General features: G+C 40.0%; 1 protein-coding gene across 2 annotated transcripts; it reads left to right on the plus strand.

The window, feature by feature from the left end:
- The first annotated feature begins 152 nt into the window (after positions 1-152).
- RIPK1 (receptor interacting serine/threonine kinase 1) lies at positions 153-23050 on the plus strand. Of its 2 annotated transcripts, XM_080339100.1 has the most exons (12): positions 153-302; positions 4760-4966; positions 6565-6718; positions 7189-7326; positions 9673-9901; positions 10748-10897; positions 12167-12243; positions 15588-15669; positions 17879-18442; positions 20119-20190; positions 20903-21055; positions 21957-23050. In XM_080339100.1, exons 2-12 carry the CDS (start codon positions 4815-4817, stop codon positions 22250-22252), a joined length of 2067 nt encoding a protein of 688 aa, XP_080195226.1. In that variant the 5' UTR covers positions 153-302; positions 4760-4814; the 3' UTR covers positions 22253-23050. The 2 variants fall into 2 exon arrangements, with proteins under 2 accessions (XP_080195226.1, XP_080195227.1); XM_080339101.1 differs by lacking the exon at positions 20903-21055.

Below are 23050 nucleotides of genomic sequence, written 5' to 3' on the forward strand. Positions count from 1 at the left end.
TTCCCTCAAGAGGCGGCAATGCAGGCGGGCGCTGGGTACGGCCGCCTGACAGGCTCGGGCGGGCACGGATCACACCCCTTTTCCCGGTGGAGGGCGTGCGCTATGTCGCACAGACCCAGTCCCTTCGCAGCCCCATGAACAGCAGCACCGTTAACGCCCTTGAGCGAGACGCAGCCGCCTCTTCCGAGCAGGCGCAGCGGCTGGGCGGGCCGGGATCTCCTCCCGCAGCCGCGGGGCACCCGCACCCGGCTGGGTCCTCCCGAGGGAGGCGGCAAGACGGAGGAGAGCGGCCCGCGGGCACGGTAAGGCACAGCAGACGGGGAAGGGGGTGTTGGGAGGGGGACCTGGGCTGCCCCGTCGAAATCGAAAGCGCCGCTGCTGCGGGCTCCGAATCCCAGGGGGCTGCCGGTGCCGGGCTGGTGGGAAGACGCGCCTCGGGGCGAGGTGACCCGGCGGGGTTGCGCTGCACCCCGCACGCCTGCGGCGGCTTTGAGGCGAGGGTCGCCCGGCCGCGGGGGAACCCCCGGAGCGCCGCGACGGGAAACTGCACTACGAGGTAGCGGAGGGGAGGCCTCGGCGGCAGGAAGCCGCCGGGAGGAGGAGGAGAACGTGCTGAGTCGGCCAACGAGGAACTAGGCGGAGAAAACTCACATTAGGGCTTGCCAACCCCGCATCTCCTGCCGATGCCACCGCTAGCGGATGCATTCGGCGCTGTCCGCGGGGTCCAGGGGCCGAGCTCGGCCTGGCCGGGAGGACCCGACACCGGCTCGCCCCTTCCTGCGTCAGCCGCGGCGGTACGGAGTACCTCTGCCGAGACAGCCTACTCCAATTCCCACATATGAACACACATTCATGTGGCCACTGCTGTCCTAAACCACAACTATGACACTGTTGTATTGGTGCAAGCCGCTGCGCCCCCATCCCTACTTTCTGCCATCCCTCTGCTTTGGTCCTATGAAATACCTTTGCTTCCCTTGTCTTGGGCTCCTCCTTGCGTTCCCGGAAATGCCTAATGTAACCTACTGCAGATCTGACATAGATACTTGCTTTGCTGTTTCCAAAAGAAAAAAAAAAATCCTTCCTCAATGAAAAGATGCAGCAACTGAAAAGCCTGAGCCAGAAGGGAAAGGTTTAGACAGAGTGGGTTATGAGAGTTACAGCAAGACTTGAGATGCACTGATAGCTTTTTAAACATCTTCTACACATGCACTATTTTTGTCTTCAGCTGTAGGAACCCTTCCATTTTGCTTCTCATGTTACCCGTATCAGTGATACCAGCTTTGGTTCCTGTTTGTATTCCCTTCTGTTCCTAATTGATAACTAAGTGGCCACAAGTTTTGGTGTTTGGAAACCTGTTTCACTTTCTCTGATTATATCCTGTAACATGTCTCAAGTTCTATCAGGATGATTAGACCAAAAGGGCTGCAATTACTGTGTGACCTTTTTCCAAACTCCTGTGCTAATGCCCTCAGCAATCCTTCTTAGCCACGCAGGCCACACCAGATCTACATCAGGTCAGTAACAAATTATTAAAACAGAGCAAACCGCTTTTGAATGGTGATCAGGCCTGATATGACCTAATGACCAGGTCATGATTCTTGTGAGTTTATGTGCCCTTTGGGGGTCAGAGAGGAGAACATAACCATGGTGTTGAAAAAAACAGTTATTACACTTTTATCCCTCTCTAAAGAAAACCCTAACATTTGTGAGCCAAAACCCCTCTGTTTTCAACCAGTCTTCAAAGTTTTCGTAACGTGTTTTGGCACTTGTTAAATATGAACCCACCCCACCCTCATACAGATCTTCAGAATAGTATCTTTTTAAAATTGCTTTATATTGCTGTCTTTAAATCTGTATACCAAGTATACAGATGAGGGTGACCTTATAGAGCACAAATTAACCTCTAGAAGTATGCATAGCTTGTGTAAGGTTAGACTGAACCAAACCACAAAATTTCCATTCCCTTAACCACACATATACAGTGTATGTGCTGATGTATCATAGGTGCTAAGGATCCATTTGAATCACTGTATCTCAATACAAAGCAGTAAACTTGGAATGTATTTGAGGCTTTGAGCTCCCCTCCTTGATTTCTGTATCATCTGACTTTCCAGGTAACATCAGCCAATACCTCATGTTAGACAGTATAATGAAATAAGTAGTCTTTGCTGAAAAACTTTGCTAGAGATTGCTTTCCTATGATATCTATCCTACAAAAAAAAAAAAAAGAGTTTGAAATAAGTCATTTGATCAAAGAGCTTTTACTCAGAGTACTTCACTACTTGATAACAACAACAGAAAAAAGTAATAGCATCCTAGTAGTAAAGCATGCCTGGGGAGAGTTCCCTCCCACCTTATGAGAAAATTCCCTCTTATTAATGTTATCCAACTCATTTCAGCAGCTGTCTCATTGTTTCAGAAGTTATAACTTCTTCTGAATTTCCAAGCTTTCTGGTTGTGGTGATTATAAGTTGTTTGATAGGAACAGGTATTAGCAAAGTAAAGAGGAACAATGTCCTATATTATTGCAGTATGAAGCAGGGCTGGTTTTTCTCAAGTTCCATGGTATTCAACAGCAACCCCAAGCTATCAAATAGTATTAACGCAACTTTAGAGATTCAGCATTCAAAAATACACATTTAATTTGCATTCACAAGAAGAGCACATGCAATTCTTATGAGAATAACTACTACCTAGATTATTGTTAGCATGGAAAAATTACCACAGATACGTGACTTTGAACCAATTCTTGAAAGGGAGACCCCAGATAAAGAAGCAAGATTGTAGTTCATGCTATATTAAAGTCTCTCAACTGGACTCAGGCCTTCATACTTGTGACATCCACCTCATCTGCACAACAATCAGTAGCATCACACCAAGAAGGCCAGAGAACCATCACCAGAAACTTACAGGGAGACAAAAGCTCACCTGTGAGAGCAGCAGTGGGTATTCTTTGCACTGCCATGAGTCATATGTTACCCAACTATTTGATTAACTCTAAAGGAATTAAAAAACACAAATGAAAAAAACCAATCCCCTCCTCCCTAACAACTATATTAGGCATAGCAGAGCTTACCTTTTTACCAAACGAATGCAGCCATATCCTCAGTCATGTGCTCATAACACAAGCTAGCACTCCAGCAAAACAAAATTTGCATCCTTTCAAAATCAGGAAGGCTGAAGAAGAAAACTCTGAAGAGAGCACACCGTTCCAGATGTAGAGAGGAAGTTCCTTGTCGATACAACAGCCCACAGAGTACTATATACACTCGGAAGAGGAAGCTCTTGCTTTCTCTCTTCTACAGGCACTTTTTTTTTTTTTTTAATGAAGCTTATTCTTCCCTATTTTGGCTTGTCACACTGATCAGACAATTTCCAAATCTGCATGTAAACATCTCTCTTCCCTCAGACACCTACTCTCTATAGATGCTTTCACTACCTCTGCAGTTCCCAGGCTCCAGAAAGAGGCTGTGGTAATCAGGCTGCAGCTGATGTTCATAACAACTTCAAGCAATCTTTTCAATCAGAGATTTGATGATACATGTGCAAGGCAGTTTACAGGAGTTAGTATTCACTTGTTGGTCTGAAAAATTTGCTACACTGTTTAGAGCTCTTAATTACCCGAATGAGCCAATCTACTGCTGCTAGTGGAACTTTGAAATGGTGCCTTTCTTCCAGCTCTGTGTACCTGCGTTGTAGTCACCCCAAGGGGAATAGAAACTGAACAGCCCTGCCAGTCTTTTGGACTTTACCTTTTCTTAGCAGACTCCGTACCTGATGTAAGGTGCTTAAGGTAAAAAGTTCAGGGAGAAAAAACAAACAAACAAACAGAGCTTGTGGCTTATGCGTGTGCTAGCAATGCAACTTGCTGGCATATGCCAAAGGTACTGTCTGTCTAGCCTTCTTGTAACGTTTTACCACCTGAGAGACATGTTAGGAAAGTAACCATCAGAGCTTTATCAAAGGCTTAAAATTATTGTGGCATCCACTGGGATTTGCTCGTCTACCCATTTCATAGGCTCCTCCAAGCTCTCTTTTTCTTGGTGCACTTAGGAGATACTGCAAACCTTCACAGTTTCTTTGTTCCTCTTTCTTTTTGAGGGGCAGGGGAGAAGTTGCATTATATCCCCACCACAGTCCTTCCTACCATTTGTTTGCTTAAACTCAAGAGGCCTATGAAAATAAGTTTCCCATAGAAGCTTAGTTCTTTCTTTCAACATCCAGAGAAACCTTTTCTTTGTTTGTTTTAAGCTTCAAGCAAACTCTGTAGAGCTAGATTTTCAAAGATGTCTAAAAAGAAGCTTGGAGTTACATAAATATCTGGGCACCTGACATGTTCAGGCAAGTCAGAAAATGAGACATCTATCAGAAGCATTGGACACTGCATGCCTTGGGGATCATGGCCCTTGATTTTTCTGGGTTTCAGTTTTTGCACATATTAAGTGTAGGGACAGTACCAATCTACTTCATATTATATGGATAAAAACTATTTCTTAATGGCACTTTGACAACTTCAGGTAAAGAAATGGTTTTACATTGACTTATTAATAATATAACTGAAGGGGGTTGACAGGATAAATCATAGTGATCTTTGGAGATCTGATGCTGTGGGCACCACGGCATCTTCTGTTTCAAATGGAGGCCCTTTGTTCCTAAGGGTCACGACAGTACACACTTTTGTCTCACTCCTTACATAGGCACTTATTTAGTGGAACAGCTAGATGCTTGATAACGACACTTTTCTTCCTTTCTACTACAGGTCAAGAAGCACAAGGGTACTTTGTTTTAATTGTTAAGGCACAAAGACTGCAAACATGTCGCTGGAAGATATCTACATGAACACCCAGGATTTGCTTGAAAAAGAACAATTAGATGCTGGAGGATTTGGAACAATTTCTTTATGCTTTCACAAGAAACACGGATATGTAGTATTAAAAAAAGTGTATACAGGACCCCAGCGCACTGAGTAAGTTACAGATCTTAGTTCTGATCTTTATCTTTCAGTTAGTCTAAGGAATCCTCTAAACTCATTGGAGATAAATCTAAATAAAGTGTAATAATTTCAGATCTTTGGATCCTACAGATACTGCATGTGGGGAAAACACTCTAAGACAATACTAGCAGCTGTCCTGCAAATTTTCCCTTTTTCCCTCAGGAGCCAACTTTTTTAGTTTTAATTCATTGTTCCAGTGAAGTTTATTTTCTTTTGCAACATAAGCACTACTGTGAATTGTTAAGAATCAAGTGGACTCTTACACACTTAAGGAAATACAATAACTTAGTGGGCACACAATATTTTCAAGTTTACAGATTAATTTTCAATATAATTGTCCAACCATAGGTATCCACTAGGAACTAAACACACATGAGCTATCAGCAGGACTGCAAACCCACAGGTATAATACAAAAACTGCATCCCTCTCTCCTCTGAAAAAATGCAGAGTGAGCCAAGCCAACTGATTTAATTCAAGGATTGAATGAGCTGTTGCTTTCAGTGGATTCAGGTCATACTGCAGCTCTGCTACCTCAGAGCCATGAGTCATCCACTGGAGAGAGACAAAAGACCATGTTCTTCTACTTTGGGTTATGATAAATAAATTAACAGAGTTTTTATTTTGCCAATGGAAAGCAAATTAAGAGATTCTACTAGTTTGCAGACCGTAGTGACAGTCTGGGATGAACACAGTTAAAACAGACAAGCCTGCAAGGTTTATTTTTGATTTTGTGTTTTACTTTCTCACTATACAGGTTCATAAATTTGTTATTCCTTGAAGTATTGAACCAAAAAGTATTAAGCAAATTTATAATTGAGCCTAATGCAAACAAAACAACCAACCATTTTCTTCTCTAGTACTACAGAGAAACATAGAGGAAGAAAGCAGTTTCTTTTCAAGTCACGAGGTAGGAAAGCATTAGCAAGAAACACAGTCTTACCATCTTCTTACATCCTTTTGCCCCATGACTAGAACAACAGCAATAGTAAAAATACCACCCCTTCTTCTATTTAATCTGCATACCTGTGACTATTGATGGGTTGTACTGAGGCCCAGGTAAAGAGTTAGGCTTTGAGTTCATCCTACACCAGTAATCATTAGTAAATGTTATCATCATCCAGTATGTGGGTGGATCCCCTGTAATAAATAAATTTTGAATGCGAGCATGAATACCAGCCCTTTGGGAAAGAGACCTGTGTAGTTTCCTGTACAAGAAGTAGTGGAGTGTGTCTTGATCATTGTTCAAAGGCTCTTTCAGCCCTGCCCTGTCTTGATCTCACCCCAGTTCAGTGATTTGGAAATAACACAACCAGCACTGCACCCACAAATACACTTTCTGAAAAGCAGGCCTTAAAATTAGGCTGAGCAGACAGTCTTTGTGCAAGGCCTTTGAGCACAGACTTAGAGAATAGAACCTGGCATGAACAAAGCTGAAGGTATGGTTCATCTTACAGTGGCTCAAGGGATGTTGACATTTTTGGCCATAGTTTTCATTATGAATCAACAGCATTTTCATCCCTGTGGTCTTTCTAGCCGGGCACTTAAGTTCAGTGTCATTTCTGTTTTACAGATATAATGCTTCCCTCCTTGAAGAAGGCAGGATTATGCGCAGACTGCAGCATGACCGTGTTGTAAAACTACTAGGTATAATTTTGGAAGATGGAAACTACTCACTTGTGATGGAGTATGTGGACCGGGGGAACATGATGAAAGTGCTACAGAAAGTGAGCAGTGAATTGCTTCATCCCTTGCCATTCCTTGGAGTTGATAAGATGCTTGAAAGGGACAGGATGTTACTGCCATCTCCAGAGAATGGACTCTTTAGTTTCTCTTTTTCCTTTCTGTATTAAAGAGTCATGGGCAGCCCTGCCTTCTCTAGAGATGGCAGGGGACAACTATGGCTTTCCTGCCCATCACAGATGAGCAGACCACACTTATAGGTTCAAAGCTATAGGAGTGTCTGTAGGGATATGTGGAGAACTTGCTAAAGAAGAATGCTTTTATAAATATGGAATGACTCTCAAATTACTTTAATGCAAAAATTTAAATCCAAGAAGGACCGTAGTTTTTTTTTACCATAGCTTGAACAGTGGTACTCCTGTGACTGAGAAGAAGCTTTTTTAAAGACTGTTTTTTAACTTGATGGCTATAGTAGCATTTTTTAATAGATAGTACTTCTTGTTCTTTGTTTTAGCTCTCACTGCCTTTGTCAGTGAAAGGGCGTTTCGTCCTGGAGATCACAGAAGGAATGCTTTATCTGCATGAGCAAGGCTTCGTACACAAAGACCTAAAACCAGAAAACATCCTTGTGGACATGGATTTCCACATTAAGGTACTTGTTAGAACATAACTGGAGAGAGCTGGTGATTTGGGTTGAAGAACCCAGTTCAGCTGCATTGGTTAGTATTCCTCATTGCTAGAGCAATGCCTTTGCGGTCTACCGAGCTATCACTAAGTGTGTTAGCAGTGGATCACTGAACTATGGTGGCCTGTACAATCTCCAAGCCTGAGATGCGCATGATTTTCCCCCAACTGTGAAAAAAATCCACTAAGGTTGTTAAAAAATGAATAACATTGTTGAGAATTAATGAACTGCAAATAACAAAACAGCTAGAAAGAATAAACCTTAACATGTAGAGATTGAAGCAAAGTAGAATGACTTATGGATCATTTTTTCTGTCCTCTATTGCTGTAATTTATCCTCCTGTCTTTACCCCCTCCTTTTTTTCCCTTCTTTTGCCTATTACCTTTTCCTCTTTTGTCTCCCTCTTTTTCCCTTAGTCATCATTTTAAAATGACAGCCAGAAGCTACAAAAAAAGCAGCAGGAGACTACTTCAATGAATGGTTTACAAGCCTGTTCCAAAGCCCTTCTATTTACTTTAGTGGGGTTTTAGATCAATACACATAGATACACAGCCTACTGCTGAATAAACCTCAGTAGAATATGCAGCAGTCCTCATCAAATGTCCTCTCTGGTCAAGGTGAGTTGCTGAAATAATCACCCCATTACAGTTTGAAACTACAGAATAAATTCCTGTAGAGAGAGCTCTGATATTTGATATTTCTCACACATAAATTAGTGAGAAGCTGTTTGACAAGGTTAATACAGTAGCAAGTCCCAGTACAATATGAGCAGCTTGCAGATAAGAGGTATAAAATATTATTTTTGCCAAAAATAAAATTAAAAAAAAAAAATCACAATCTGCTTTAAATGTAAATTCGATGGGGTTTTTTTGGGTTTCAGCTTGCTTATATGGACAGGACCAAACTAGGCTATCATCACACTGCATGACAAACTGAACTGGAACCCAGGATGAAATTCAGAATCAGATAAGACTTCCTTAAGCAGCTTGATCAAAATTATAATTTAGGGCAGCTGTTGTATGATCTATCTGCCTGAATGGGTCTAACATTGACGATATTTATAAAGGGAAATAGTTGTTCTAGGAAACTGCAAATATACGAAGATTTATATCTTCCTCAATCATGTTAGACCTCCTCTCACTTGCAGACAGGAACTTGGACTCCTTTTCCTCAGCAGGATGTCACATTTTCCTCTTCCTCTGAATACATGACCTCTAAATTTAGCCCAAAGCTTTAGAAACACAAGAGGAACAATAAGCTAGTTAGAGGCAAAAAGAGATAAAGAAAAGCAAGCTAGAAGTGAGGCAAGGTGTCACCTTGTTTTATCTGAAGTGATTTTGTTACATGACTCAGTTTGACAGCTGCCTGTGGCCGAGAGAGGCAATCCCATTTTCTTCTGTTTTCCCTCTCCTGTTGACTTCCTGTTCACTTGTGTTAGCACTGATGCTATAAACTGACCACCCTGCCCTGGTTTAGGCAGCCGAAGGAGCAGATGATGATTTGCCTTGTTGGCAGCGTTACCCTTCTGTTGAGGAGCACTTGGTTCAGCAAACTGGTTGAGGGCCTTGCATGAGGTCTTTCCAGTGTCAGGTAGGTGGCAGTGCTTGAACAGGAGGTGCAGAGGGAGCACATAACAGGAGGCTGTGGAGACAGGAGGGAAGGATTACTTTCTTTGCCATCAGCCATTAGTCTAGTTGTAAAACTGAACCCTAAGGTTTCGGTAATGTCACCTTGTGAAGCTTACAGTACCCAGGTATCCCTGCTCTAACTTACTCCATCGTTTTCTGCATTTCTTTGCCATACACATCACATCCTTTTAGATCCTCTTCCTCCCTCTTTCTGCAGGAAGATCTAAGGAAGTTGAGTTAAATGGACTTTTAAGTGGAATGGGCAGTAAGGGAGGAGGGATATCTGCCCATCTCATAGATTACTTCTGGATTTGAATCCTAGCTTATTCTCATGTGAATCTTCTGCAACAAGCACTGCAAGCGGATCTTGAAAGTGATTGTCAATCTGAGCAAAACCAAACTTCTTTTTTCTTTACATTGTGCAATTGTTGCAAGTAGGATTAAGTTAATAATGAAGGTTCAGCCTAATGGTTTCCAGTTGGCAGTGATACTTTATTTAGGCAAAAAAACCCCATGAAACAGTAAATAGTTTGTTTTCCTTTCTCATAGCTGCATTGTTTGCAATGTTTCATTTTTAGAAGAGCTATTTTAGACCAGCTATTCATTATAAAATTGAGCACTGCATGAAATACTTGTTTATCTCCTCTTCATCACAGCACTAGCTCTGATTTGTCTCATTTTTCAGATTGCAGATCTTGGTGTTGCCTCATTTAAGAACTGGAGTCGGCTGACCAAAGAAGAGGCTGTCCGACAGAAGCAAATCAAGAGCACTTGCCAGAACAATGCTGGGACTCTTTTCTATATGGCCCCAGAGCATTTACGCTGTGTTAATGTAAAACCTACGGAGAAATCAGATGTTTACAGCTTCGGCATAGTGATCTGGGCAATTTTTGCTAACAAAGAGCCATACGAACGTAAGTTACTTCCAAAAGGATGCTATCATAAAATTATATTACAAATGTTAAGCATTTAAAACTATCAAATTAAGATCAGTAGATTAAATTGCCTGTGCCCAGAAATAGCACCAGTTTAGCACCTCAGGGCCATTAAGAGGCATTAGTTGTCCATGCTTACAAGTCAGGAATGATGCAAGAATTCTGAATTGAAATGCAGGCATGAAACAAATCTATTCACATCCACATGGTGGGGTCATAAATCTGCACTCACTGACAGAATTAGACAAACTTTGTGCAGGCCAGGATGAAAACTTTGATCTACGCTATTTCCTGAAGTGGTCTAGTTACGTGTGGTTTTTCTTTCAACAGAAATGGCCCCACAGCCAGTTACTGCTTCTCAGCCCTGTGGTGTGATTTTCTCAACATGCAGTAATGTGCTCATTTAAAGCAATAGGAGCAGACTGTACAATTCCAGAGTAACATTTTTTATAATTTTTAATGGATCTTTTGCTAACTAAATGGCTAAATGTTGCCTGTGTGGCCATCTTTGTGCTCATAACCAGTGCAGAGCACAACTGAGATTCAGGTTCTAGAGAGATAAATCTGTTACCCTTACTCAGACTGGGCATGTCTTGCATATAGAAGTAAATCCATCAACCTTAAAATAAATCTCTAATCTTTGGAAGTTGGGACAGTGGATCCAGATTCACCAATGTGAGGGATTTTTAGCTGTAAATCAGGCATCTTTCTTTGAAATCTTCTTTTACATATCCACAAATGCACAAGGAGCTGCTTCACTAGTTCTGCCTACAGAAATGTAGCAAAACCCATGATCAGGATCTGATAGGAAATTTTATTTTTCAGATGGTATAAATGAAGCTCAGATTTGCTTTGGCATCATGAATGGCAACAGACCAGACATAGAGGAGATCACTGATAAATGTCCAGTGGAAATTATTGACTTAATGAAACAATGCTGGGAGCAAGAGCCAGAGAAACGGCCAGTCTTTGCAGGTAAGGCATTGCTTTGGGATTCTTTTTGTTCTGTATCTGTCAATAGTTTGTAATGCAGCAAAACAAATCAGTGTTTTCCTTTTAAAATATAAATTTTTGCTTTGAAAATAAAAGTGTGAATTCACATGCCCAGTAAAGCCTGTTCCCTGTACCCTGACTAAAAATAGGATCTGGTCCAACATTTAGAGATTTGACAAATACTAGTGAGTGGATGGAGCTAAGACACTTTATACCTGCTGATAATTTGCCTTCAGCATAGCATAATCTTCCTGCTGAAATGGACAGAAAAGCTAATATCAAGGGACATAGTATATCATGGCTATGACTGAGAAAATACCCTATTGAAGCTAGCTTGAAAAGCTGTCCTAGTTTAGCCTTCCGTGAGCAATGCAACAGTCTTCGACTAACTAATCATCCTTTTGTATGGTCAGTTCTCAAAGCGCTTGCAGTCAGTAAAAGTCTTGACTGAATGGTCTGGGAAGGAGACTTTGAGCATTCAGCAAATAATTCAGAAGTCTTTATCTCCTCTTGTGTCTTCTTTCTGTCTCAATATGTAGTGCCAAAAAAACCCAAACAAACAACCCCAAGCCAAAAAAACAACCAAACAAAACAAACCCCACCACAAAACAAGAAAAAAACAAACACCAACCCACCAAAAAAACTCCTACATTTAACAGGAAATTGAGGATTTAGACAGGGGCACCAAGAGCTTCATATACAACAAGCATGTACTCAGAGGAAATGTGCATACCAGAAGAAACTCATCTACTGTTTCTGTATTTAACCTGCATAATCTACTGTTAATGGATTGAGTTTATGCTTGCACTGGGTTTTAGCTTCTAGTTTTCTCATATGCAAACTACTGATATTTCTCACATTTGTAGATTATTTCAGCAATTCTGTCGTTAATAGAGACGGGATATTTGTTTATCAGATAGCTGAATGCAATTGAATGCATTTCATTTCTTAAAATGTGGCAACCAATCCTTTGGCCAGTCAAGTCAAGGAAAGGAGCTGTCAGCCACAGATCATAAACAGAGAGCTTTGATCCTAAAATGCAATGTAACAACAACAACAACAAAAAATAGAAATCATCCTGTTCTTGTTACTATATTAAGGCTGAATGAGCCATGTGAACAGATATAATTTTCCTGTTTCTGAGTTCATACAAGTATTTATTCAATCCTTATCCATCAAAAATTTTAGCAGTATAAATCACACTTATTTTCCATTGAAAACCACATTCACTTAATTATTTTCTTTTTGCAGAAATTTGTCAAAGATACAAGCCATTTTACTATCAAAATTTAGAAAAAAACATTGAAGGTGATCTAAAGGAGTTAAAAGTAAGTAACTTTCTAAACAATTTATATTGTCAGTTCTCCTCAACTTCACTTATGTCCAGATTCTGCCATTTGGAGGCTGGTCATGCTTGACTAACCCAGTTTCCTTCTGTGATAAAATTACTGGATTTGTGAATGAGGGGAGAGCAGTGCATGTCATTTACCCAAATTTTAGGAAGATTTTCAACGCTGTCTCCCAAAATATTCTTGTGTCCAAGTTTGTATGTTACTGTGTGGATGGACAGGCTAGAAGGTGAGTCTCAGAGGGCAGCAGATAATGGGTTCTACTTCACCTAGAGGCCAGTGACAACTGCAGTAGTGCTTGCTTCTGCTATACTGGGACCTTCCCTGGTTTAGTCCTTTTATCAGTGACCTCAGGGAAGTGATGGAGCATGGTCTCATATGGTGTGCAGGTGACACCGAACTAGGAGGACCAGTCAATACAGTCACAAGGACAAGGCTTCCAGCTGCAGGTAGGAGGAATGGGATGACAGAAGCCTTGTGAAATTCAGAAAGCACAAATACAATGTGCTACACCTGGAATAACCCCTGACTTCAGTGCCAGCATGGGGCTGCCTGGCTGGCGAGCAGTGCCGCTGAGAAGGACCTGGGGGTGGTGGTGAGCAGCAACCTGGGCATCAGGAAGGCCACCAGCATCCCAGACTGTGTCAACAGTGTCACAGGCAGCAGCAGACCTGCTCAGCACTTTTTAGTCCTGCCATATGAGATGGGGCTGAGGAACCGGGGCTGTTTGAGCCCAGACATATAATGGTTTTGAGGGACATAAATAGCAGCCTGCCCCTACCTGTGTGGAGTTTATTGAGAAGACAGAGCCAAGCTCTTCACAGCAGTGCATAGTAGGAGGACAAGAGACAGTGGGCATAAACTGAAATAAGAGAGATTCAAACTGGGTGTAAGAGGAAAAAAAAAATCTTTTCCCCATGAGGACAGCCAAGCAGTGGGGCAAGTTATCCAAGGAGCTTGTTGAGTCACCATCATTAGAGACTTTCAACACACAACCGCACAAATCTCAGAGCTACCAACTCTGATCCCATAAGTGACTCTGTTTTGAGAAAGAGGTCAGCCTGAGGTCCTCCAAGGTCTGTTCCCACCTGAGGGACACTCTGGTTCTATGCTAATACTTTGCAAAAGCTCCTCATATTTCCATTAAGTCTCACTCATGAAATAAAATGCTATTCCTAGAGATTCAAAAGTGGCAGAATCTGATTTAGAAGAAGCATAAAAAACTCTGTAAACTATTGGTAATTTTAGTCCTGCATTCAGGCAGCGTCTAATGAGTCCCACACTGCTTGAGAGCAATAAGCTTTACCACAGTAATAACAACAGGGAAAATTTGAAATTGCATGTGTTTTCCAAGTGTCCAAGTTGGTTTCTCTTACTTTTCTGGCTTGGTTTGTAAATTATGAGAAAAAGAAGGATTTCCTGACTGGAAATAAGAGAATGAGAAGTTCTTGAACAATTGGGCTGATTATGGAAGCTTTCAATCACAGATATTATTAATTCGCTCAGTAGTACTGACAGCTATCAGTGAGAACTCCTGGCATTAGGGGGTTAATCTTTGCAGTGAAGTGGGTGTTAGAAGAGCACATACCCAGTTATTTTAACTAAGAAAATAAAAACAACTTGCTTTGTGAAGCCGTTCATTTACTCTTTAAAGTGCTTCCTTCTGTCACTCAGTCTACAGTTGTTGAAATGAAAGTTTCTAGTTTAGAGAACATGTGATGTTTATGAAGCACCAGTGACTGTTCAAAAAAGCAATAGAGTTTTGCAAAATGAAACAGGTGAAGCAGATTTCCTGGACTGATTTAACCGAACTTAACTCATGACATGAAGTATATACATCTAATTTATGATAGCAGTCCCAAATCAGAATCATGGCCAATTATACTAGCTGCATTAGCTCTCTGCAAATATACTTCTCAAATCATAGGGACCAAAGGACCATTTAGAAAATGGGCCATGTGTCTATTACTTTCTCAGGAATTAAAGCATTTGTTCTGATCAGGGCACAGAACGTGAATACAGCATCCAAGGCAAGTCAGTGCAGTGAACTACTAATACAGCTTCCATAGCACCATGAGCTAGAGGATTTGGGCACAGCCTTCTCCTCATCCGCCCATCAGCAATCACAGAAGCAGAGTCCACAGCATCCTGACTATAAGGACCATAGAATCACAGACTGGTTGAGGTTAGAAGAGACATCTGCACATCATCTGGTCCAACCCCCATGTTCAAGCAATTCAGTTACTCAAGTAAAATCTAGGGCACTAAGGTTATAATGTGCTTTAGAATGTCATCTTTTGTTTCCACAAGGGACTAGATTTTTGGGGGAGGAAGAGATGGTAGTTGTTTTTAATCTGTGAAAGTGCTTCTGGCATTTAATTAAAAAAAACAACAACACACACACAACAAAACAAACCCTACTTTTAGAAATTACTTTACAAGTAAGAAGCACTGGGGGAAACTGAGAAATAATTTTTCCAGGTATTTTTTTGTAAATTATGAAAAAAAGAATGATTTCCTGACTGGAAATAAGAGAATGAGAAGTTCTTGAACAATTGGGCTGACTATGGAAGCTTTCAATCACAGATTTTATTAATTCACTCAGTAGTACTGACAGCTATCAGTGATAACTCCTGGCATTAGGGGCCACTTCCAGTGAATTCTGAATAATGGGAACATCAAAAGAATAGAACAGGAATGGATTTTGCCTTCACTCACAGTGAAATGAGGATAAGGGTGAGAAGGGAAATTGTACTATATCTTTGTGAACATTTGCTCTGAACTCCTTGTTCCTAATACTCTTCATAAAAGTCAATGTGACCATACCTGAGAATGTGAATCTTCTTCCTTGCCTCTTTCCTGTTGATGAAAATACTTACTAAATATAAATTCACAAAACAGAATGCACATTTGCTACCTTTAGCTCAGCAGCATCCTCTCACACAGATTGCTTGCAGAAAGTCTAGTCATTAAGTACAAGAAAGACAATCAAAACCATTCTGTATGGATTAAACTCATGCTGGTATGAGTATTGATATACAAGGGTATCATTTGCCCAATTCAGAGTATTATATGTATTGCAGTTGCATTGCAGTCCTTCCTCCCTTCACTGAAGGAAGGATTTTGTCCACCTGTAGCAACGCACTTGGTATTTTTTGTCAGGCTGTGCTTTCTGTGAGAGTATGGGATCTCTTCCCACAGATTCATGAAATCTGTTCAGGTCAGTTCACTGAGAAGCTGTGCTGTGTTCTACCCTACAGGTACTCTCTTTGGTTAAGCTTTTGCCTACAATAACTTGATCATTTGTTCTTCCTTATGTGCAGCAAGAATCAGATCATCTGCTGAACAGCATGCAGTCCCTTCAAATAGATGCTGTAGCAGAAGATACCAGTAGCGGTCAAGTAGGTGAGTCAGTTACTAGCACATCATTATTCTGTGTATTCTGCCAAAGATAAAGTTGTGTACATGTACAAAGTAAGTAATCTCACCACTAAGGGGTTATGGAGAAACTCAATTGTTCGGTGCTTCATAGAGAATTGTAATCACGGAAGAGATTAAATTTGCTCCCTGAAGTCATACTTACTGTTTCAAATTTTCCACAATCTACAGTTTGAACCCATTTAATTTTACATGCTTCTGCTTTCCTATTCCAATAAATTTTATTTAACACTAGACTTTTCAATGGTCACTGTGATAATTACTCTTCATATTTGATCTTTCTTCCCGTTCTTTCAGTCATGCCAAGTGCTTTGACTGTAGGCTTTAATTTCAGGAAGACTTTCCTTTTTCCCACTCTAGCCTTTCTTGTGAATGCTCTGAATATGACCAGGGTGCATAAGTATAACATATTCCTTTGTTTATGATCTTGCTCTATGGAATCTATCTGAGGAGTACTAATAGATGAATTTTCTCTCATATTTTCTAAAAATCTTGCATGAGTTGCATGTTTCACGTGTTTTAGAGAGCTGCCTCACTAATACATGATGATAGTTACAGTTTTGTAGTAGTGTATCTGGAATTCTTTTACCAAAATTTCTTAATGGCAAAGGATATAGGATCATATTTGCAACGCTGATTTACAAGGAACAATATCAAATTCAGTAGAAAAACAGTCCTGCTAAGTTTTCTCACTGCATCTGAAAGACATTATTAAATTAATGATGTTAACCTGTAACATGCAACTAATAAATCTTCCCCAAAGCTAGGCTTGCCATAACTGTTCTTCAGTAGAACTGATGGACTCAGTAGAGCAGCCCCACTGTTATATTTTTAAATTAGTATAGTTGCATTTCCTTAGCAGAAATAATCATATATGACTGCAGCAGATTAAGATGCTCTTTTGGATTAGGTATGAAATGCTTTATTGTGAATCTACACTGCAGAAAGATACTATCTTGACAGCCTGTCAGTCAAAGTCAGTTTTTTTTCTCCAGTCAATGGGCATTACTCACACAGCAGCAGTGAAAGATATCCCACAGGATCTGTTCATACATCTCAAGTGTGCCCTGAAGAATGGATGCCATATAGTTTATACTAATACTGAATTGCTAATAGCTGTCACTTTTGATGAGGTTGTTTCTGTATTAGCTTATTCTTCCCACTCCCTCTCCAACAGCAATAACAAAAGCAGCAGAGTAAGTCAGACGGAATGTGTACTAACATACAGCCGTCAAAAGGAACTAGTTTTGGTCCTGCCTCATATGGACTGAATTCTTGTCATTTGGAAAACAAACAAAACCACAAAACAGTTCACTGGCATTATCTGAACAAAACAGAAGCACAAACATACACCCCAAACATATACTCCAATTTTACAGTGGTCTTTAAGGGTCCCTTGCTTTAGGCAATGTACCAGATTTTTTAGACTACTATGAAGCTTTCAGAACTTTTTAAGAAAGCAACTGTAGACCTGCCCTTAAAAACACAAGAATAAGTAGTAACAAGCAGATTTTTACATTCTTGTTTAGCCTTGGAATGCTGCAGCATGATCCAGATCATAACTCAGGACTGAAGCAGAGCTTCCTTTGATAGTAAGAATTAGTTTGAAAGATGTAGATGGCACAGACTATTTTATCTGGTAGGTGTTACTTGTAAAAATGTATACTTGAGGACTATGAAAAATAAACTAGGATGCATCATGAAATACCCAGATGGGGTATTTTACATAATAATTTGCAAACATGACTTTAATGACAAATTATTTGCGCTGTATGAAATAACACCTATTACAGTGATGTTATTTTCCATCCTGTTACACTCCAATTTTGCACTGATTAAACTCCAGTTAATGCTGGTTGAGACACACTAGTAAATCAGACCCTACATATGCCTCCACAAACTGTTTTTTTCAGTGATGCCTTGATGCCAATATAACCAGAGTGTGCAATTCTGGCACCACATGACTAAGTGAGATTTTGAAACTAATAATACTTCTCAGTAAAAGTATTCTGTAAAATAAAACACAGTTTATGCTGGAAGTAACATATATTTTCACCTTTTATATATTATCATAATATTAAAGGTAAATTAAATAATAGATTCTACAGTTTCATTGCAAAAAGTTATATACTTGCATTTGGATGTATTTCAAATATTTCATTTTTCTCCCTTTCAGATCAGCCTAATTCTCTACACAGCTCTCAAGGTCCCATGACCAGTCAGGTTAACCAAGCCCTGTTCGCTGCCTCCCCTGAGAACCAGCCGGCTGAGAGTTGTGAGACCTCATTTACACATGCTGATAACCTAGAAAGAAAACTTCAGTGTGAATACAACTACCATGCATTCGGGAGCCGGATGGATAAAGCAGTTCCACCTGTAGCATACACCCCTGAAATGAGAGAGGAAGAAAGGAGACGAAGAGTTTCCTACGATCCCTTTGCAAAATCATTTACTACTCCTCAACGGAGTGAACTGTATCCAAGAGCAGACAAAATGGGATCAAACACTAATCCGTATTATTGGCCACAACCAGCTGCAATAACACCAAAACAAGGAACTGTAGATATTTTTTATGAGCCAAACCGTAACAGTTTTCCAATAGGAAACACAGAGGGTCTCTATGGATTGCATCTAGCCAGTACCTTTAGCCTAAGTAAACCTCCTGTGCCTGAATCTGGCCCAAACCTGCCATCACAGACCAACATAAACTGGTATCCAAAGAATGCAGACACAGATACGGGTGAGATTCCTCCTCCTTCAACACCTATGTTTCTAAAACTACACTTGTTCTCTGAAACTGAAGTGGACAAGAGTGTTTTGTAGTTTATGTAACAATGACCTGCTTATTGCTAACAGTTAATCTGTGATACAGCAAGGGTGAATTTATTTCATGAAGTTCTCTTTGTTTACTTGAAGTTAATTCATGTCACTAAAATACTCTAGCTTTCACTTCATTATGCTGCTTTCACTGATTTCTGGCTGTCAACTTCAAGTGAACCATTTATAAAGTATCAGCATAATAGAGGAGCTTCAGATCCAATACTTAACTCTTCAGCTACCAATCATCTAAAAGCAGACAGCAGATAATGCTACAGCAGCTACCAAAACCAAGAGCTGCTAGCAGTAATTCTAGGAAAGCAATGGAAAACTTTTATCTCTCAAAATTGTAACATTCATACCATAGGTTCTGCTTGTGCAGAAACAACATTTGTAGCATTTCAGAAAAAAAAAAAAAAATGGGTATTTTTAGCTTGATTTGCAGCATGAGAAGAGCCTCCTGAGTGCAGGGAACTGAGGCTCTTAACTGGTTTCTTTAGAGGGCTGTACCTGGTGCTGATGGGGAGCTTCTGTCAGTATTTGCTAGTGAGCTGTGGAGTAGAAACGTATGAGACAAAGGAGGAAAACAACACTGAGCATTGGCAAAAAGTATAAATAAATGGTAACTAGAGGCCTATAAATTGTAACTTCTGGGAACTAGAGGTATCATGAGATACATTAGCCTGCTTCTGAATGCTTGGTATTTTTAGTGTGGCATTCTTTTCCAGATAGTACCACAAAAAAAAAAAAAAAAGAAAAAAAAAATCAGCGATGCCTAGCCATTCACAGACAGAGTGCTACAAAAGGTGTTACTCTGTTAAATTATTTATGCAGAGGCTGTAATTACTGATTTATGTGAATTCATTTACTGAAATAAATCTGAGAGCTGTCATGTAAGAAGGCAGGGATTGGAAGTGTCAACATAGCTAATAAAGTCTTCTGTTCAAAAGAAAAAAAGGAAACAGTTATTAGTGTAGCAGATATCAGGCTGGGATGCAGAAGAGCTTCCATTGTCTTGTTGGGTGCCCATAAGCTAGTCACTGTTCCTGCCCTATCATGAGCTACAGAGCTCTGCTGTGAGCATCCAGATTGATTCCTGCCCCGGGCAAGAAGTTACATCTCTGGTACTGCAGAAGATGCAGTGGTATCCTGTACCTTTGCTGGAGCCAGTCACAAGCATCCTGTTAATAAAAACTGCAATTAGTCTCAGCAGTAGGAGCACACTTGGGAGTTTGGAATTTTCCAGTTTCAATGCCTGACATGAGGCAGCTCAGTCCATAACTGTGGTGTGCTGTGGTCCCGCATGGCTGCTTACTAGAGAGGAATTCATATACCCACGTGGAAGCTTATAGCCTTCCCTGGGATCCAAGGATGATCAAAGCTGTTAGTCACTGAGCAAAACCACAACAAGATCATTGCTTTAAGTAGAGTTATTCAAGGAGATAAAGTCGTGTTAATTAAAAAGCTTGTCATCTCTTTGTATTTAAGAGCACAAACTAGGTACTCATACTGTTACAAATACAGCAGTCATTTTTAAGTACATTTGCTTTTTTATTTACATAATGCTTTTAGCACCTTTTGTTTTCCCTCTTTGTTTAGGTAACAAGGATTCCACTTCTTTCACAAAGGGAACTTTTGCATATTATCCTTCTGCATCCAGACTAAGCACAGGTAAGTGCTGTAGCCTTCATCTGTCCTGGTAGCCAACAGGCTATGCATTGCACCCTGAACAGTACAGCAAAAAACTTCAGGATCTTGAAATAATTTATGTTATTCTGTAATACCTCTAACCGTAGCTGAAGTTATCAGTACTGGTATGTAAAATAATTCCTGTCTCTAGAATGACCTGTAAACAATGTTAAACATGTATCTGATTGATCAAAGACAACATCTTATTTTATGTAAAAGAGCTTTTAAAAACATAAAGGCATTGCAAGATCTCATGTACACCTAAACCAGTCACCTCCTTGGTTTAAACGTCAAGTTGCTGTGACGCTACCCAAGTCCTGAACCACATATGCCTTTGGAACACCTGTCCTTTCTCACTCTGGATTTTTAATACAAATCTGTAGCTGCAGGCTTCACACTGATCAGCCTTCCTTGGGCCACAGGTCTCTACAGTTTAGCTGTTTTAAACCCCTGAAATGCTGTCTTGTTCCTCAGGCACTGTTAATATATGCTCCTTTCAAGCTGTGTTGTTTGGAGCACCCTCCACTCTTTAATTAACCCTTGTAAGGTTTGTCCAGGTTGTAAGTGGTTTATAGGCACAAAGAAAACTTGAAATCCCAGGTTTCCCTTAGAATCTTTAGATTATGAGCCACATGTGACAAGGAAGAAAAGTGTGAAGTTTCTTTATAAAATTGTATTAAATTCCCTTATACAGAAGATTCAGTCAAGTACAACATAACTAACAGTTCTGGAATTCAAATTGGATCCTACAATCACATGAAGATTGAAGAGCAAAATCAACACATCAGCACTTCTCCTGTTGCTACAGAAGCAGTTTATATGCATTATGAAGCAATGGGTATATTTGGTAAGGGAAATATCTCCTTAGTTTTGATGTATTCTCCCCATATATTTATCTGAGAATCATTTGGCTTGAAAGTAGCACAGCTTTCTCCCTCTCATACCTGAGAAACAGCTGTTTGAATCCCTCTCTAATACATACTTAACTGTGTATAAAATAAGTAGGGGTTTGTGCTAATACTGTTCTGTAATACCATGTACCTCATTTGTCCTGTAGTTTCATGACCTCTTATGAGATCAGTACAAGTATGGATGTATATGCATCAAGAACAAGAGGAATAACAACACTCAAAGAGGTAGAAGCATGGCTAGGATTGGTGGTCCTCACCTGAGTTATAGTTTAAATCATAGACTATCCCAAGTTGAAAGGGACCCACGAAAGTCATCAAGTCCAGCACCTGACACCACACAAGAAAGCCTAAAAGTTAAACTGTGTATCTAAAAGCATTGTCTACATGCTTCTTGAACACTGACAGGGTTGTAGACATGATCACTTCATCTGGGTAGGAAGATTTTGAAATTTAATTTATTTTCATTGGTCAATACCAAATTAAACTATCCCTGTGTATTCTTAAGTAGTGTTTCAGAATATAGAACATATCATACAGACATCAGAACTCTAAGAAGGAGATTTTCAATTTTGCAGGTTTAAGTGACAAATTATGATAGCCTCAGATCAAAAACCAAGTCCAGCAACTGACCTGTGAATACACGTGTTGTGAGTGGGCATTTCTTTCCTGGCATCACTGGGTAATACTGCCTCCATGAAACCCACTTCTGTTTGTGTCACTAAAATTCTGTCTCGTGATATTACCAATAAATAGTTGGGAGAAGACAGGTGCTATAGCGCAAAATGTAGAAGACATGTTAATCAATGCCATTTGCTTATACTGTCTTTCTTTTTGCAGACAATACTACTGTCCTGACTGAGAAACATCTGGATCTAGTGAGAGAAAATTTGGCTAAACACTGGAAGCACTGTGCTCGTAAACTGGGCTTCTCTGATCCCGAGATTGAAGAAATTGATCACGACTGTGAACGAGATGGACTAAAAGAAAAAGTTTACCAAATGCTGCAGAAGTGGGTAATGAGGGAGGGCTCCAAAGGTGCCACCGTTGGAAAGCTTGCCAAAGCCCTCTTTGGCTGCCACAGACTTGATCTCCTTACTGGTTTGATGCAAATCAATGAGGAACAAGTTGACTGAGAACTGGGAGGAAATGAGGGTATTTTTTTCCTGAAGGCCTTCCAATAACAAGTAATAATTCTGAACAGACTCTCTGGAGCTCTCCTTTTTGCACAGACTTTTTGGAACACATTCTTTCTGCCAAGCAGTTTTCAGTGAATACCTTCCGTAAATCAAGAAGTTTATGTCAAGACAATTGGTCTTCCAGAGGATAAAAGAATATAAGCATCTTCCTTCTGAATAAAATGATTGTCCAAAGATAGTAACAACCAAATGCAATAGTAATATCGATTGAAGGAGAAGGTGTTATACAAAATTTCTAGATTCTATCCTGAAACATGCTGGTACCCTTGTTCAGTTCTGAACAAGTGTGACATTTCAGAAAAACTAATATATCAGTAATAATATGTGAAAGACTGACTCCTTGAAAATCCCAGACAGAAAACAAACTTAAATCTTGCCAGAAGTGCCAATACTTACAAAGGTACTATCTCAGATTTCTAAGTGAATACGATATTTTAAAAATCTTTTTATATTGTTTATTAAATACAGATGTCTGGAATAATAAAAAATAATGGTGTGAATAAAAGCAAAAATGATTTTTGGCTTTAAAAGTATTTAATTGATATTCTTCTTTCACAGGTTAATATTGCATTAGAGTTTTACATTGTTTGTTAGAAAATATTTTACATTATAAGTTTCTCATCGGCTTTGTGAAATAATTAAAAAATAAATTCAATCATTATGCAATCCAAAGTAAAAACTTGGGAACAGAGAGCTTTGGGAAGGGAAAAGTGCTTTGTTACCACATGACAGAAG

Source organism: Nesoenas mayeri (assembly GCF_963082525.1).
Source record: "Nesoenas mayeri genome assembly, chromosome: 2".
Lineage (NCBI taxonomy): Eukaryota > Metazoa > Chordata > Aves > Columbiformes > Columbidae > Nesoenas > Nesoenas mayeri.